This window comes from Trichoderma evansii (genome assembly GCF_050947405.1).
Source record: "Trichoderma evansii strain SZMC 28006 chromosome Unknown GGI43scaffold_26, whole genome shotgun sequence".
Classification (NCBI taxonomy): domain Eukaryota; kingdom Fungi; phylum Ascomycota; class Sordariomycetes; order Hypocreales; family Hypocreaceae; genus Trichoderma; species Trichoderma evansii.
Window position 1 is genome coordinate 206,388 of NW_028145180.1, and position 16,749 is coordinate 223,136.

The following is a 16,749-nucleotide window of genomic DNA, read 5'->3' on the forward strand; positions in this document are numbered from 1 at the left end:
ACAGCTAGGAATTTACTCTCCTCAAGAGAGGCAACGACGGCGCTGTATGGCTGGAAGATGCGCATACGCCTGAACGATTGAATCTTTTTGATTGGCATAGGCTTTGTTCTCTAATCTGTCACGCCAGGCAGAGCCATACAACTTCCTCCGTGATCAGGATAGATGGTAGCTTTCATCTGTCCAGCATGGCTTGATCCTGGACATGTAGCCCCAATAATTCTAATCTTGGCTTCGGTTTAAATGCAACGCCAAATATCATCTGTGGGGCTTCGACCTGAGCTGACGAAATGCGAGATGCTTCGATAGGCCTTTGTGGCCGTCTCTGGCCATTTGAATCAGTCGATTTTGCCATATTGGCTCTTTAAAGAGGGCTTGTGTACGGAGAGAAAAGAGAGATGCACGATGCTAGTTTGGAGAAAAAAGCCGGATGTCTCGAAGAAAGGGTGTGCTTGTAGAGAAGGCGATTCAGGGGGTAGCGAACGGCTCACAACTTTGCTGATCTGTTTCCCTTGTTCTTTCCATATTCATCAATTACGACACCAATCAGATTCGATTAGCCTAGCGATCTATGTCAAGCCGCCCCATTACAATGACCTGACAGCCTGTTATGCCAACCTTTACGTCTACCTCATCTATCCATTGACAAGGTTATTAGCATTTTCAGGTCTATCGCCAAGTTGAGTAGAGCCGGGGCATCACTGCCTCATCTCTCCATTGGTGGGAATTATAGCGTGCCTCGTCTCTCCGTTGGCAGGATTATTAGCGTTTTCAGGTCTGCCGCCAAGTTGGAGTAGAGTTGGAGCATCGCGCTTTTAACGTTCTCTGGGCTGCTGTCGAAGCAGGGCAGAGTCGGAGTGCTCTATCTCATATCTCCATTGGCGGGATTATTAACGTTTTCACGCCTACCGCTGAGTTGAGGTAGGGCTAGAGCATCACCGCTCCTGGAACACTGAACGATTCGCCTTTGGCCGCTTTGTGGGTGATTGAAGGGCTCTTTAAGAACTCTTCAGACGTCCAATAACCTTGAGGTCCAGTGACATCTGAGACTCAGATCCGGAGGCGCGCAGGATCTGCTGCTTGAGTAGGCATGGCGTTGATGTGGCAGAGTGTTGAGGTGATGGCAGAAGGAAGTTAAAAGCCCAGTAACACACCAAATACAAAATTCTACCACTGAATCGTCTGCCCCTTGACCCACTGTCGTAGCTTTTGGCTTCTGCTGAGCAGTGGTTGGTGTATGTAGTGTCTTCTGCGTCTCGGGTGTATGGGATGTATTTGAATTCAAAAAATCTCGAACTTGGCATTGGTGATTTAGGTCTCGATTTGATGTTTTGGAGCCGGCAAGTCGTCATCTTTAGCACCAGTCTCACAATCAGCCCTCTTGTTATCAACCTTCTTCTCAGGTCCACTTCTGTTATTGCCAATCATGATGGCCAGGATCAGAATGTCAAACTTCCGACTTTGTTGCGACCCCGTAAATATGAGTAGTGACATCAAAAAGTTTTCTTTCATTTGGGTAGTGTTCAAAGAATCGAGAAGAAAGGTTTCCGATAATCGCCGTCCCGAATTTCTTTTGGCGCTCAAAGACTCGAGAAGAAAGGTGTTCCTTCATTTGGGTAGTGTTCAAAGAATCGAAAAGAAAGGTTTCTAATAATCGCCGTCCAGAATTTCTTTTCTATTTTGCTGACATATTAGGAGGTAAATTGCCCCTGTAAAGAGCGTGCGTGATGATATATCAGGGCTTGACGTCAGGTGTAATAACACTGGACGATTCGGTGGTGTAATTTTGTATCTGACGTGCTTCTTTTGCATCGGTGAGATCTTCCTGTTGTATATTGTCTTCTGCGTCTCGGGTGTATGGGGTGTTTTTTTTTTTTTTTTGGCGTTTTGGAGCCGGCAAGTCGTCATCTTTAGCACCAGTCTCATCACAATCAGCCCTCTTGTTATCAGCCTTCTTCTCAAGTCTACTTCGATCATTGCTAATCATACGAGCGAGGACAAAGATGCCAAGCTGCAGATGTTGTCGCGCCCCGAGAGCATCAGCGGGAGGCTTTAAGAGGTTTTCCTTCGTCAGAGTAGTGTTCAAAGAATCGAGAGGAAAAGTTTCCAATAGTCGCCGTCCCGAAATTCTTTTCTATTTCGCTGATATATTGAGGAGAGTGTTATCCGAAACTTCGAGATATGGACTGGCTTGTATAGAACCTGGTGTTTAACCGACCACCTTGCCTCTCTAGACACCTCGAGGAATTCTCCCTTCTTAAGAGCAGTAATGACGGTGTTGTAAGGTTGGAAGATTTGTATATGCTTGGATGAATGAATCCTTTCGATCGGCATGGGCTTGTTCCCTAATCCTGGCTCTCACCGCCGCCTCAGAAGCCGCTTTTCGTTTGTTGATTGCCTCGCTTCTTCCAGTCATTTAAACTCCACCGTTACGATCTCGCTAACCTTGACCACCACGGCCACGGCCACGACATCCACATCCGCCTCGGAACCCGCTCTTCTGTTCGCGAGTACGTCGCTTCTTCCAATCCTCTTCATCACCAGAGCGAGTGTTCTTCTTGCTGAAATCACCGTCTTTGTAAAACCTCTTCTATATTGCCCATGATTTTGCTTTGTTGGTTGAGGTTCAATTGTATCGCCTTTTTGTGGTGCATTCCGAGGTAGGAAATGTATCGACGTGATTAACGCAGCGATGCTCTGGCGTAAAATTCTTGCTTCGAATAGGACGGCAAATAGTGCTGCCTTTTTCTCGAATATTTTTTTTTTTTTTTTTTTTTTTTTTGAAAGGCCCTTTTGCGATTATCTCTATGATTCCACGTTGTTGATCGTGGTCTAGTGTCACCTATACGGCACATGCTGAGCCCGGAAATTGCATCGATGTGATTAATGGAGTGATGCTCTGCCGTAAATCCCCCATCTTTGAATAGAACGGTGATATTATAGCTTTGTGGAGATGTTTCGCTTTTCTTGATTTTAGAAAACATCATTTTATGATAATCCCTCCGATGGAATGGTAGTCCAGTTCCGTGACCTGCATACGGTATCGAGGCAGGCAAGTACATCTTGGCTATCGGGGGAGCCTTGTGAAAATCTTACAAGCGTGCAATTGCCCCAGGGTCTAGTGATGTCTGAAATTCTGATATCTGGTGGCGCGCTATCTGGATCTACTCTTTGAGTAGACATGGCGACAGTGCCGTGGTGTAATGCATAGAAATTGCTGAGATAGTATGATTTCACGTTGTTGATCATGGTTTATTTGCATCACCTGCATTCGGCGCATCGCAATCGCGAGGCAGTCAAGTGCCTCTTTGCGATCGTGATGTATCTTTTGGACATGGCAAGCTTCCAGATATTGTGAGATCCAGTAATATGTGGTATGCCATGTGGGGGGACACAGTAACCAGCCTTGCTGCTGGAATACATGTAGGTAGCTCTGCTATTGCGTGCTGCTGCGTAGGGAGGTTGCCAAGATAAAATGATTTCTTCTTGTTGATCATGGTCTAGGTGTGTCATCTGCTTGCGGTACGTCGCGGAGTAGGCAAGAGCATCTTGAGAATGGCGAGATTTTTGAATCTTGCAACCGTCCAAGTACTCCGAAGTCTTGTGATTATCGCGGCGGGCGATGGTGGTGGCGATATCTTTGCTACTCTTCCGCTATGCTCCGCGATATCTACCCACTGATATCTCGACACCATGACTCTGCCATTGAGATTGGCTTCGCCCCAATCAGGATTCCCAACTAGGCTCAGTAATTGGCGAAATAATTTGCTATCCTATGCTCTAGCTCGATAAAAACTTGGGGCAAAGTTGAAGCACTCGTAAGGCGGGAGGAAATCTCATGCTGATCGCTCAGTCTATGATGAGAGCTATTTTTGAAAGATTAGAGTTTGATGGCTTCGATCCCTTTGGGCCTTGTGTGCTATTCTGTACTATTGCTTTACATTTATCGCCATGGCTGATTTTCATACTCGATCTCAGACCCGGAGCTGCTCGCTGGAAGTTGTGCCTTTTAATCCTTTGCCGATGACATATGTAAATTAGCCTTCTGCAGCGCCATTGTAATAATAGATGGCGTACTTGGGGAATTCATAGCCACTTATGCACACTCCAAGGTATCAATGATGGTTGATGTTGGCAGAAGTAAGCATTGCTATTCGATAATGTTTCTATATTGGTTTGTAGCGGCATCTAGCGCGTGCTGGAAGTAACAAGCAGTGGGTGAATTGTAATAATATTGAAGCTGCCAGCGGCCAAGTCTCTAATACCACTTTTTAACGTAACGGATGCCGTTGGCGGGTGAGAGACGGCCAGCCTCGAGTGCTGCTTTGGCCATTATTACTACTTGAAAGGGCCTGAAGGCGCCAGCACTTGTAGAGAGAGCATGCAGCAGACGGTTGGAAGATGACGATGCACTCAAATGACATTGCATTTGCACGTCTCTGATATTGGTCATTTAATTTCTAATCGATATTGATACCGCCAGTACTTGTCCGGCCTTTTATGTGTAGCAGGACACTACAATGGGACGATTAAATGGCTGTCCTCCTGTGAACCAAATTCTTATTACTGCCTCTACTGCCTCTACCGCTACGCAAGTGTTGACAAGGAAGTACAATTGAATTCATTTGCTGAGTGTATTATGTAATTATCGATGTGATAATAGAAGGAGTTGCCATCCAGCAGGAGGATAGAGATCGCTGCAGCGCTAGAATTTTGCAATCTTTGTAACTAGATTTTGAGATTTCAAGGTGCGACAGTGTAGAATGATGGCACCGTAAACTCATAAGAAGTAATAATGAATTGGTAGGAAACATTCTATTCCATCTTACGTGTGTGCGGCAGCTGTTTATGGCCTGTTGCGTGCTTAATTCAGTGCCGTTGCTCAGAGTTATAGCGCTTGGCCTCGTAGTGTAGCGCCTCTTAGCACCCTACTAACGCTGTCGATTTCAAATCACTTCATGATTCTGAATCGTATAGAGTTCAACATATTGCAATTCATTGGCTTGGTTTTTGACTTTGATTCTGCTTATCCCTCTCTTATGTGTATACGTGTTCCATTGACTTGGCATTATAAGTAGTGAAATCGGTTCAAGCGATATACACCAGCTGCGCCGTGCATTCTTACATCGGTAAGTCGCCGATATATTCACGGTGATTTAGACGAGGACGTAATCCACTATGTTTATTCTCCCAGTCAGAAAACATAATGGCCATTCTCGCTAACTAATCGATCAAATAGACATGTCCACTGGTAGAGTGACAAGAGCAGCTAAAGCTGCGGCCGAGGCAGCATCTCTTCCAGCCATACCGAGTGTTTCGTCCACAAGCCTGCCAGTCAAGTCTAAGCCCATACCCAAAGCCACGAAATCATCACAGCCCAAATCAAGAGCACGATCAAAAGCAGCTTCAAAGCCCATCTCAGCATCATTAGAAGCCCAGACCCTCAGTTTCCCATCAGCCTCTCATTTTGACGACTGGCTACTTCAATCTGGGACGTCGACTCCGTCTGGAATCTGGCTGCGCTTCAGCAAAAAGGTCATCATTGCCCAAGTCCCCTCCGTTGGCTATCTGGAAGCTGTCGACATCTCCCTGTGCCACGGCTGGATCGACGGCCAGCGCAAGGCCCTTGATGAAAACTTCTATTTGCAGCGCTTCACGCCTCGCCGACGCCGGAGCCTCTGGTCTCAGCGCAACGTCCAGCGTGTCGAGATGCTGACGGCAGAAGGGAGGATGAAGCCCGCGGGAATCGCAGAGGTGGATGCCGCAAAGGAGGATGGACGATGGGATAAGGCTTACGCTGGACCAGCGACCATGGAGGTCCCTGAAGACTTTGCGAATGCGCTGAAAGAGAATGAGATTGCAAAGAGTGTGTTTGACGGACTGAGTCGGTCAGACAGGTATCCATTTCTTTGGAGTATTGCGACAGTCAAGAGGGCAGAAACAAGAGAGAGAAAGATTAGAGAATTCGTGAGTCTCTTGGCCTCGGGACAAGCATTATAATTGTATATAATAAACCTACATCAGGTGAAATTGATTGTAGAGTATCCGCTACAAAAAAGCAGGCTGCTACACGAGCCGTGGTATTCAAGTCTAAATGTGTACATGTGTCCCCGTATTTAATATCCCAGATAAATAATAAAATCGTCCAACTATTGAAAAGCCGTTTCCTCATTAGAGCCGTTAGTGTTAGTAATCCCCCGAATCGTCCGATTCATCTGCATAACCGTCAATAAGACCGCCACCATACATTTCCTCAGCTTTGTCCTCATCCTCATCATCCTCATCCTCATCCTCATCATTAATGTGGTCACTGTCCTCTTCACCATTGGATTCTTCATCTGAGGATGGATGGCTTTGTCGCACTTGTTGAAGCCTGGAAGCCAGACTCAGCCGCCTCACATCCATAATTTCCTCGTCCTCATCATCTTCGTCGTCTTCATCATCGTCCTCATCCGTTTCCATTCGCTTGTCAGCCTTTCTTTTCTTCTTTCCTCTTCCATCCTTTGCTTCATCTTTCTTGCTCGATTCATGCTTGTCAGGCTTGCTACTGAAGGCGCCGCCTCCATCTTCCTCGTCGTCATCGCTATCATCGCTGTCAATAACAGCTGCGCGCTTTCGGCTTCTCCCAGCACCACTGGGTCTGCTGATAGCTTCATCCTCTGAGCCTTCATCTGGTGCGGGGAAGCTGCCGATACGAGCATGCTTCCTCCCTGACCTCTCGGATATTTCGTCGTCCTCATCATCAGAGTCAGTTACGATGCGTCGCTTCCTTGAGTTTTTCGCACCGCCAGCTACTTCTGGCTCTGGCTCGGGGTCGGAAAACACTGGCACAATTTCGCCTACGCCGGCACCACTGATATCAGTATTATCAGAGTCATCAGAGTCATCCTGTTCGCCATATATATCGTCTCCAGAAATACTCCTATCTTCATCATCCCCATCATCGCTCTCCACAATCTCGGAATCATCAATTCCTTCGCTTTCGTACTCGTCAGGCTCCGATTCCTCTTCGGAGGAGGAGGAGGAGGATTCTGATTGGGATAACAAGTTGCCTTCTGCATAGGTGCGTTCCCACTTCGCTTTCAGCTTCTTTAGGACTTCTAACCCATATTTATCCTCAAACACGACCATCGGAAACAGCTCAATGCCACGGGTTCTTAGTAGTGGCAGAGCTTCACTTGGTAAAAGGTTCGTGAGGGGGCGGGAAACTTGGTTTCTTGTAAAGTCGTCATACTCGACGACGTTGGGCCAGCACCATTTTGTCCACAATGGCTCATTTCGACCATCTGTAATCATGCTGGTGCGCACGTAGATATAGTCCGAGCCACACCACAAAATGTCGCCGGCCGCGAATTTATCGTGCGTCGAGAGAAGAAATAGTCGCTTGAGGTTTCGGAACTGTTCGAGAGCAAGGTTAAAGTAGACGCTGGTATCTTCGTCTTCGTCGAAAAAGTCGTTGTGGCGAATCGCAAGCTGTACCACGTTGTCTGCAAAGCCGTCGAAATTGTAGACAAAGTCTTGAAATCTTTCCTCAACGGGAAACGGATGCATGACCTCGTAATTGTATCCTCTCAGCTGGATAATGTCTCGATTACGGTCGAAATTCACTATTCCGTTGCCACCTGGTGTTTTGATCTTGAGAGTGTGTGGAAGCAGTTTGAGGGCAACGTCTCGGGCTTCTCGATTGACGGCCATGACATTGCGATTGAGCTCGGTGGCACGCACAAGGCTGGGGGAGCCATTGATGGTCCAATCGCGATAACGACGAGGATGTGGCATGCCCGTCTCGTCTGGCACCATGTCGTTGCCATCTTTTCTAACAGAGCTCTGGAGGCTGAATTCAAGAAGCTGAGGCTGGGTCAGGCCAGCTAGTCCAAACTTCCAAATCTTGATTCGGAGTTCAGGTGGCAGCGCTGTGAACTTGTGGAAGACGCGTCCCTTGTAGGGATTCTCGTCCCAAGGATCTTCGCCATTGTAGAATTCGTCTTCGACGGCCGAGTCGTAACTGTCGTCGTCGGTGCATTCTGCGTATCGAAGGAGCAGCTCTGACGGCTGAGGCATTGCGGGAGAGTAGCACGGCCGAATTGAGCCTCGCGATAAAATCACAGAGAAAGTTGAAGGTTCAAAAAGAGTGCCAGCACCCGGAAAAGATTGAGAAAGGGAGGCAGCGGGACCTGCCAAACAGCGAATGCGTGAACTAAAGCACGATGTCACAGCAGAGCAAGGCTGAAGTTAGCTGGGCGCTAACAAAAAATAGAGATGCAGCGGTGAGCTGATAAGATAAGGGCGCACTACATAAACCACGACCTACTTCAGGCTGCATCAGGACTCAATTAGCATCGATCAACACATGAATGGTTTTAGTGCTGATAGTATTTCTTACTCGGGAGAGATCAGCGTTATTTCAAAGATTGTAGCCAATGCGCGTTTATAATTTGCGGCCTGTCGTGGCATTTGTCCACCGCTATTAACACATCACATTTCCTTGTCTTATGACACAACCAACTGCTCCATTGAGCTGTAGAAGGTGGGTTAGCAGGCTCCGAGTATGATTGGAGATTTTTGAACTTGTTTGGATTATCTCAAGTGTTTCGATTTTTGATTCAATTTTCACATGCAGAGTCTTTCAATTCAAGAGACGACAACGGTCCCGGTCTGTCTGTGGCTTTTTACTCCGGCTTTTTACTCAATTACACAACAACCTGCTTCATTGTATTACGAGTCCTCCCATTACCACAGCAGGTGTGCCCGTAAGAGTGCGCAGTAAAAGCAAGCAGCTCCATTTTTAAGGAATATATAAAAAGAAAATTCTTATTAAAGATTAGCAATGCGTAAATAATAAACATAAATTACCAACATAGGCGGCTGTTCCCCGTTTACTATTACTATTCAATTAATTCTACGTTTTTATACAGCTGCAGATGGGAAGCTCCAGCAAAAAGAGCCGCAAGATTCGCGTTGCTGCCTACATGTCTAAGGTCCTTACCGAATCCACTAAAATGCTTCACTGGTAAAAGATCCAGCTCGTCCGCGCTAACCCCTCAAATAGACATATTCTTTGCCCAACTTCGGCCCGACATCCTCGTTCATCAGCTATCAAGCCATGAAGCGACTAATCAGCTGGCAACAAGTAAAATAAAAGAGGAAACAGAGAAAGAAATTTAGTAAAAGGTGTTGAAGCAGCCAAACACGAGAATTCTGTCGGCCTCTCACAACGTCTGGTTAGCCAATAATACAATGGCCTCCAGCCAGCCAGATGGACTGTCTGATGGCCATGACCAGGAGACCACTACCCAAGTCATCATCATCGGCGGAGGACTGAGTGGCCTACAAGCTGCTCATGACCTCCAAGAATCAGGCATCTCCTGTCTGATTCTCGAAGCTCGTGATAGAGTTGGAGGGAAGCTGTGGTCGGTCCCCTTGGGTGCTGGTAAAGGATATGTCGACCTTGGAGGTGCTTGGACGAACAATGAGAACCAGCCCAAGGTCACCGCGCTCGCTGAAAAACTCGGGCTGCAAATGATTAGGCAAAATATTATAGGCGACTGTATTATTGAAGACTACGGAAGGTTTCGTTACGGCAGCGATCCGCCGGTAAGCTGACTCCATGTATTTGCGTGTCATAAATCATTGCATCGAAGCTAATTTCTTGGGCAACAAACAGCTACCTAGGGAAGACAAAGCAACATTCGTCGAGGTCAGAAATCGCGTAGAAGCTCTATGCCACACAGTCACCATCGCCGACTTTGACCAAGTCCTGGCCGAGTATGGCCACATGAGCATGGACGAGCTCATAATCTGCATGGGCGCCACCGATACTGTGCGTCGATTAGTCAACATCTGGACAACGGCCATGTTGGGTGTTGAGTCGACCCAAATCAGCGCAATATTCTTCTTACACTACTGCCAAGCTGGAGGGGGACTTCTCCAGATGCGATCCGACGACAAGGGCGGTGGCCAGCATTTGCGTTTCAGAAATGGATCACAGTCACTGTCTCACGGGCTCAGGGATGGTCTCGAACCAAACACCGTTGTATACTCTGCAGTTGTCGAACGAGTTGAGCAGGATTTGAGCAGCGGATGTCAAGTTACAACAAGAGACGGCAAGAAATTTCATTCCGAACGCGTAATATCCACTGTTCCAAGCGTTTTATTGAGCAATATTACCTTCTCACCATCACTGTCGGCAGACAAAATCTGGCTCAGCACTCATAGCACTCTTGGATTTTATGCCAAAGTATTTCTCATCTACTCGGAACCTTGGTGGCGCAGGTTCGGTCTTTGTGGCTTGGCACAGGGATTCAATGGACCCGTGTCGTTGACGAGAGATGCTTCAAATGACCAAGATGGGCTGTTTGCTTTGATCTGCTTCATAGTAGGCGAAAGAGGTAGAGAATGGGCGAAGAAAGAAGAGCACGATCGCCTAGCAGAGGTGATTGGTCATGTAGACCGCATTTATGGGGTGAAAATTCCGCGCCCCGTAGAGACTCGAGAGCAGATTTGGAATGAAGAAGAATTTTCTCAGGGAGCTCCTTGTCCTGTGGTTCCCGCTTATTGTTTGAGGAGCCTAAGCCAAGATCAGTGGCGGCCAGAGGGATATATCCATTTTGCTGGGACAGAGACCAGTACTGTTTGGAAAGGATATATGGAGGGAGCTTTGGTTTCAGGTAGCAGAGCAGCAAAAGAAGTTTTTAATGTCCTGTCTACAAGTTAAGTTACAGGGAAGACGGAACGAGGATGCATCGATTATGCGATGGTAGAATAATTCTCGGCAAAGGGACAGGATGCGTACAAATCGCAAAGGAAAAATATAATCGAAATATTAGCCATTGAGAAATAATTCATCTTAATAGAGCAGAATGCATGAATGATTTAAACAAGCTTGATGGCTTTCGAAGAGGTGTCCCCAACTTTGTGTTCACAAAGTGCTGGTGTAGCTTATAAACGCCCCGCCGGTTTAATATAATAAACTGCTGACAACTCCAAAGTGGAGTGAGCGTTTATGGAAGAGATCTAGCATTGAATGTCTTTGCTAAATTTGTTTGGGTATCCACAGAATTGGAGTTGTGCCGAGACGTGGAGCAAGCTTAGATCTTGCCGTTTGGAGGTGCAATCGAACAAAGGTGATGCTGCCATACTGTAGCTAGCGGCAGCCTAGTGCGCCGAGGTTCTATCTGAGCTTAATGTCTGAGGATTCTATTTATAGACCTCAACTAACAAGGAAACGGGTAAGCAACTCCAATGTTTCGAGCTAAACATGATAAGCGAGTGTTGCTGGGCTCTAGAAACATGTACGTGGAGTGTGATTAAGCCTGTTGGATGGGCTTATCGCTACACTGACACGCGGTGGAGAGGCAGAACACTTGCTTACGACTGCATGGAACATCTGATAGAACGGTACGAACTTGGATGTGTTACGACATGGCAATGATTTGACTAATATATTTATCCATTAACAATGGATCCAACTAGCTTGGGAAGATTGGCCAAATTGGATAGGCAAACTTGATAATGACATATTCTCTTTTAACCAATCACATATATGGTATCCGATTTCAATTATTCGCTATTACTATTTTGAAGCTATATTGGCTTATTTGCGTGTGATAAGGGGAATATTGGTGATAGATACAAGAATGTTCAATATCTCGACATCTGCTCTTGTTAACTACCTCAAGCGGATTAAGATGCAAGTAGCTTTCTTCAAGAGCATGAGAGATGAGCTCATTAACAGAATGTAATGCATAGCTTTATCGATAGTGAATATGGATATAAAACTTTTGGTTTTGATAAAACTAAGCGGCTATAGTAGCAATCGTCACACGCTGTAATGTAAGAGGTGAGGCATATTCTTGGAGAATTTTCGTGCATCTTTCAGTAATACCGTAGATTTGGCTTAATTTGATTAGGATTAAATATAATTTGTGCTTGTCGTTGCAACGGAATACTGATTTGTAGTTGCAATGGTGATGAAAGAGATGGTATGCAGCAATTTAGCAGGTGCGTTGTGGCTTATATATCTATAATGAGGCTGTTGCAATATTTATCTCGAGGGAGAATGTCAGAATTTGTTTCCATCGCCATTATTATACTCTGACTCTTCAGAGTCAATCCGAGCTAGATATCCCTTCTTTCCCGCTATTATATTCCTCAAAGTATATGGGTTTAGAACTGATGAGAATTGAATAAAACAACTCTTGTAAATTGAGACTTACATCATATCTTGGATAACCCGGCACCATGCGCATCCTTTTGGGTGGAGCCGTGATGATTGCAGCTTAGTATGCAGAAACGGTCCGTTTACGTTTATTCCTGGGTTTCAATTACAGCCCAACGAGAAGAGCGTATACATGCATCTCAGATCGTACTTGGTTTTAATTCCATCTGTTTCATGTCCGAGCTCCCCGAACGCTCCACTCGGCAGGTGGCAAGAGGGTCGCCACTCGCACAACCTGCAGTATAATCATGGCGATACATTTTATAGCACTGATCAGATGATGAACCGGGCGAAAAATAATCGAAACTTTTTAGACCTGAGTGGTTGTAAACTCTTTTGGGTTAGTTGAACAGCGGCTCCCCCCTGCCTAACAGAAACGCGAGAATAACAAATCAGATACTAATCACCCTGAGTAAAGTTTGATTCTACAACTAATAGCGTGACTCTTTTGGCTAGAACAATTCTTTAATATCTTGGTGAGTCTAGTCATACTAATACAACTATTGGCGTGTAGAGGTGAGTTTTCGTATGGCCGAGGTTGATATTTGTGTTACATTGCAGGTGGCACACGCAGCTACCAGTATGGGGAACATACATGTACGAGTATCCTGTATACTGGCGTGGGGAAGCTTGGCGTCTAATACGTTAGATACATTTGTACGACACAGAGCGCTTGTTTAGCGGAGTTGAAATAAATTAACGGAACAAAGGTCCTATTCTACCATCCGACTCAGCAGCAAGACCATGCTTATCATAAGCAAATCAACACTGATAGAGTTGTGCGCAGTGAATAAATGACACCAAAAATGTTTAACCACAATGAGATTAAGTGATAGCTTTTCAATGAAAACCAAACCAAATACAAAATATAACTGTTATAAAGACAAAAGTATGCAAAAAATTAACTGGGTGCCGAACGTTGACCGTCGGATAATATTGCGCCATTGTCCTGGATTTTGGAACCCCGGTCTCTGCACTCCAGAAAATGCTACCATAAGCTTAATGAACTCCGCATTCAGCCATGGTTCAATGATCGGTACTTCGTACAGAGCAGTGCCTTGTTTGTAACCTCGCGGGATATTTCTACAATTAGGTGCTAGTCTTAAATCCTAATTCCATCTTTTTGCCAGCCTTGGTCCGCTCAAGCTAAGCCATTAGCAACGACAAGCCGATCAAGCACGGCATATCTGATTCGCGGGGAAATGCCTGAATTCAAGTGCCTGGGTCACAACCCCTGGCCGTCTCCATCAAGTTAATATACCTAGACGTCGCACTAGCTAATAGGTCCGACTCAAGGCCCTAGCAGCCATCAGACTTGGGGCAAAGACCCCATGCACGACACTTGGAACTGTCTTTGTTTCTATCGCCGAGAGCCAGCATCGACTGCGCTGCCTTTGAAATCTAGCGATGCATGAGCCCGAAGTAGATGAACTATTCCAAAGATAGGCGGCCGATCACCCCCGTTCCGCTAATCATACCAAATCTGGAGTATAAATGAATGCTTAGCGATAATCCGCGAGCGATGCAGCCTCAACCCGGGGCCGAACTCATCCGCATAACCAAAGCAAGGACCGCGGCTGTGGGAATGCCGATCATCCCCGTGCATGCTCAGTCAGTAAGATGAAAGGATAGTACCCGTGTGTGATAGCACCAAGTAGATGGTGCATGGTGCCATGGTATTCAAGATCAGGAAGTTACTTTCTAAGGATCGAATGGTTTGTCAGATATGGAGCCTCCTCAATGATAATGAGCGCGAGGCTGAGACGAATAACGTCGACTTGAATGAAAATAGTTTCTGACTAAGTATAGTTTAAAACTAAACCATACTACTGATGTTTCTTAACAAGGTTCTAGAGAAGCTTCAATGCTTACCGATTTAGCTAGGGGCTGTGAAATATACCACCATTGGTTGAAAAAAGTGGTGGATATGGACCACTTTACACGACTTTACTGCGTATTCACCTAGCATGTCATGTGCAACTTCAATCGTGGCCCAACCCAAAATCCGAATAATCCCCAACAACCTTGCAACTGTCATTCTTGGCTAAAAGAGTAGTGCGCACATGCTCGTGGCTGATTGGTGGGCTGACAAGCAAAACGTCTCCTAGCATGAAGCTGTCACAAATGCCACCAAGCTCCACCCCATTTTGAATACTTCCCAATGCATACCCCAGACTTTTTTATAAGCCACTGTGGGCTCTGTCTGCATCCAGCCCCCTGGCAGTCGCAGCCACAGTGAGCCAACTTGCTACGAGTCAGTCTAAACAACCACTCGGCAATGCTGCAGATCCGCCACTTCACTGCCAGCTCTGACCTATAGAGACTCGTTTCTACCCCGCCGCATCTTATTCTCCTGCCTTCTTGTTTCGTTTCTTACTTTACCTAGTTGGACTATAGACTACGCGTAGCCAGTGCTTTCTCTGCACACACCAGCGTATTCGGTGCATTGCTCGGCGGGCAACTCCATCAGATGATAGGGCGGTCTATGAAAGGGCCAAGCATCCTTCGCCATTTCGATTTCGAAGTGGTATTTGATTCTCTGTGAGCTCGGACCGAATCCGGATCTGCAGGAAGATGCTGAAGATGCGCTTGTCCCCGATGAAGCTCTCCAGGAACGGGGATAGCTTGGCCGATTAGGACCAGGTAGATTCGACCAGCATGCAGTTCCTACTGAGATGACTAAAGAGTTGTTTCGAAACATGTCAGCACGAAGAGCAATAACGACAGGGATAACTATGGATTTTGGTTACATTGGAGATAAAAAAACGAGAGGTCCAGGATCCTCTCATGCATAGCATTTCAATTGATATATAAGACGTCGTAGGTCCCCAGACTCTAAAGGTTTTGCTCACCAGGTCATCCTTCAGCTTCAATCCTCAGTTTCATTCCTCTTTAAGTCGTCTGAAAGCGATAATAGTCTTGCCTTAACACTTACATCATGACTGTCAAGCAATCTGCCCTGGCCGCCCTGGCCGTCACCGCTGGAGCCCAAGCTCAGCTGTTCACAGTCAACTGCTCTCCCCTGACTCAGTTCCGAGGCGATCCCATCGTATCTCCTGGCGTACTGTCTTCTCATGTTCACGCCGTTGTTGGTGGCACCGCTTTCTCTTTCAACACGACCCCTGCTCAAGCACGAGTTGCCACTGCCACAACATGTGACAAGGTCCTCGATAAAAGCAACTACTGGCAGCCCCAAGTTTACCATCAGCGAACTGATGGCCTGTTTGAGCTAGTCACCTTCCAGGGCAGTGTACGTTTTCGAATTTACTGTAGAACAGTTCTTCATACCCTAACAGATTATACTGATAAAAACTATAGGCTACCTACTATATCCAACGGGCTTGCGACTATGCTCCTGGCAGAACCAACTGCGATTCAGCTCCTCTTCCCATTGCCCCTCCTCAGGGCCTCATCATGTTGGTTGGAGATCCAACCCGACGGTGTGTATTTGAAAATGACAACTCTTTTTCTCTCTCTTCACAGTTCTAACACTTGACCAGCACTTTCAATGCCTCAAGCTTCGAGGATCAAGCCATCTCGCACGTTTGCCTTGATCCCAATCCTGTGCCTGACTCCAATACCTTCCCTTCTAAGCAGTGCCAGCGCATGCGTTCCGAGACATTCTTCCCGTCTTGCTGGGACGGTGTTAACTTGGACAGCGCCACTCACAAGGATCACGTATGTAAATCTTTTACTACCCGTCACGAGTTTTCTTGGTCTCAAGATATGGATAACGCTAACAAGACTATAGATTGCTTTCCCAGCCATCGGTGCCTACAATGGAGGTGTCTGCCCTCAATCACACCCCAAGGCCATTCTCTCAGTGTTCTACGAGTTCTTTTATGACACTGGTTCAATCCAGAACTACAACCGCCTTGTCTACGCCGATGGTGATGCTACCGGCTACAGTCTTCACGCAGACTACCTCCAGGGCTGGTCGGACCAGAATGCTCTCAACAACGCCATCGCCACCTGCACTGGCCCCAACGGTGTCCTTGACAAGGGATGCAGCTTGAACGTCGGACCTAACGGCACTCCTGGTTCTTCTTCACCCCAGCAGCTCCAGACTCCTGCTCCTACCGAGCCGATTGGACTTGCCGGCCCAATTGCCGCCCTCCCCGGTAACAACCCTATCCACTAAATCTGTCAGGACGCCGAAACCATTGCATCTTCGATCCAGCCGAGAAGACAGCAGCGAAAGGCAATCGATCGAATCAAACCGTAGCTCCAGCTATCGGGCGTGGTATCGAAGTACGCAGTGAGAATAGGGCTTGCAGTTCGAAGGAGGATGTTATTGAATTCACGAATGATGATAAGGAATGATATGAGTCTACCGCAATGACTCTGTTTATGCCAACACACTTGCTGATTTGGACAGAGTGATTCCGATCAGGGCTTTAACCGTGTACATAGTTAGCATTTACTACATACGCAATAAAGAACGATGTACATAACAATGATGATGTTGTGCACCCGTGTCAGCTCTCCCAGAAATACTAATACGAATTGATATCAGTTGTTGAAAATGAAAGCAT

General features: G+C 46.5%; 4 protein-coding genes across 4 annotated transcripts; 3 read left to right on the forward strand and 1 right to left on the reverse strand.

Moving 5' to 3' along the window:
• Positions 1-4,886: 4,886 nt before the first annotated feature.
• On the forward strand, positions 4,887-6,090 carry GGI43DRAFT_219822 (uncharacterized protein). The gene is made up of 2 exons (XM_083200333.1): positions 4,887-5,177; positions 5,237-6,090. Exon 2 carries the CDS (start codon positions 5,239-5,241, stop codon positions 5,995-5,997), a length of 759 nt encoding a protein of 252 aa, XP_083056511.1. The 5' UTR covers positions 4,887-5,177; positions 5,237-5,238; the 3' UTR covers positions 5,998-6,090.
• Positions 6,003-8,405, reverse strand: GGI43DRAFT_219831 (2EXR domain-containing protein). Its single transcript, XM_083200334.1, has 2 exons — positions 8,381-8,405; positions 6,003-8,314 (listed from the first exon to the last, which is right to left on the reverse strand). Exon 2 carries the CDS (start codon positions 8,056-8,058, stop codon positions 6,184-6,186), a length of 1,875 nt encoding a protein of 624 aa, XP_083056512.1. The 5' UTR covers positions 8,059-8,314; positions 8,381-8,405; the 3' UTR covers positions 6,003-6,183.
• A 571-nt stretch (positions 8,406-8,976) lies between these two features.
• GGI43DRAFT_415858 (flavin monoamine oxidase family protein) lies at positions 8,977-10,894 on the forward strand. Its single transcript, XM_083207199.1, has 2 exons — positions 8,977-9,591; positions 9,662-10,894. Exons 1-2 carry the CDS (start codon positions 9,235-9,237, stop codon positions 10,709-10,711), a joined length of 1,407 nt encoding a protein of 468 aa, XP_083056513.1. The 5' UTR covers positions 8,977-9,234; the 3' UTR covers positions 10,712-10,894.
• Positions 10,895-15,034: 4,140 nt separating this feature from the next.
• On the forward strand, positions 15,035-16,655 carry GGI43DRAFT_219844 (DUF1996 domain-containing protein). Its single transcript, XM_083200335.1, has 4 exons — positions 15,035-15,464; positions 15,533-15,654; positions 15,715-15,892; positions 15,966-16,655. The coding sequence occupies exons 1-4, from the start codon at positions 15,153-15,155 to the stop codon at positions 16,353-16,355; spliced, it is 1,002 nt and encodes a 333-aa protein (XP_083056514.1). The 5' UTR covers positions 15,035-15,152; the 3' UTR covers positions 16,356-16,655.
• The last annotated feature ends 94 nt before the right edge of the window (positions 16,656-16,749 follow it).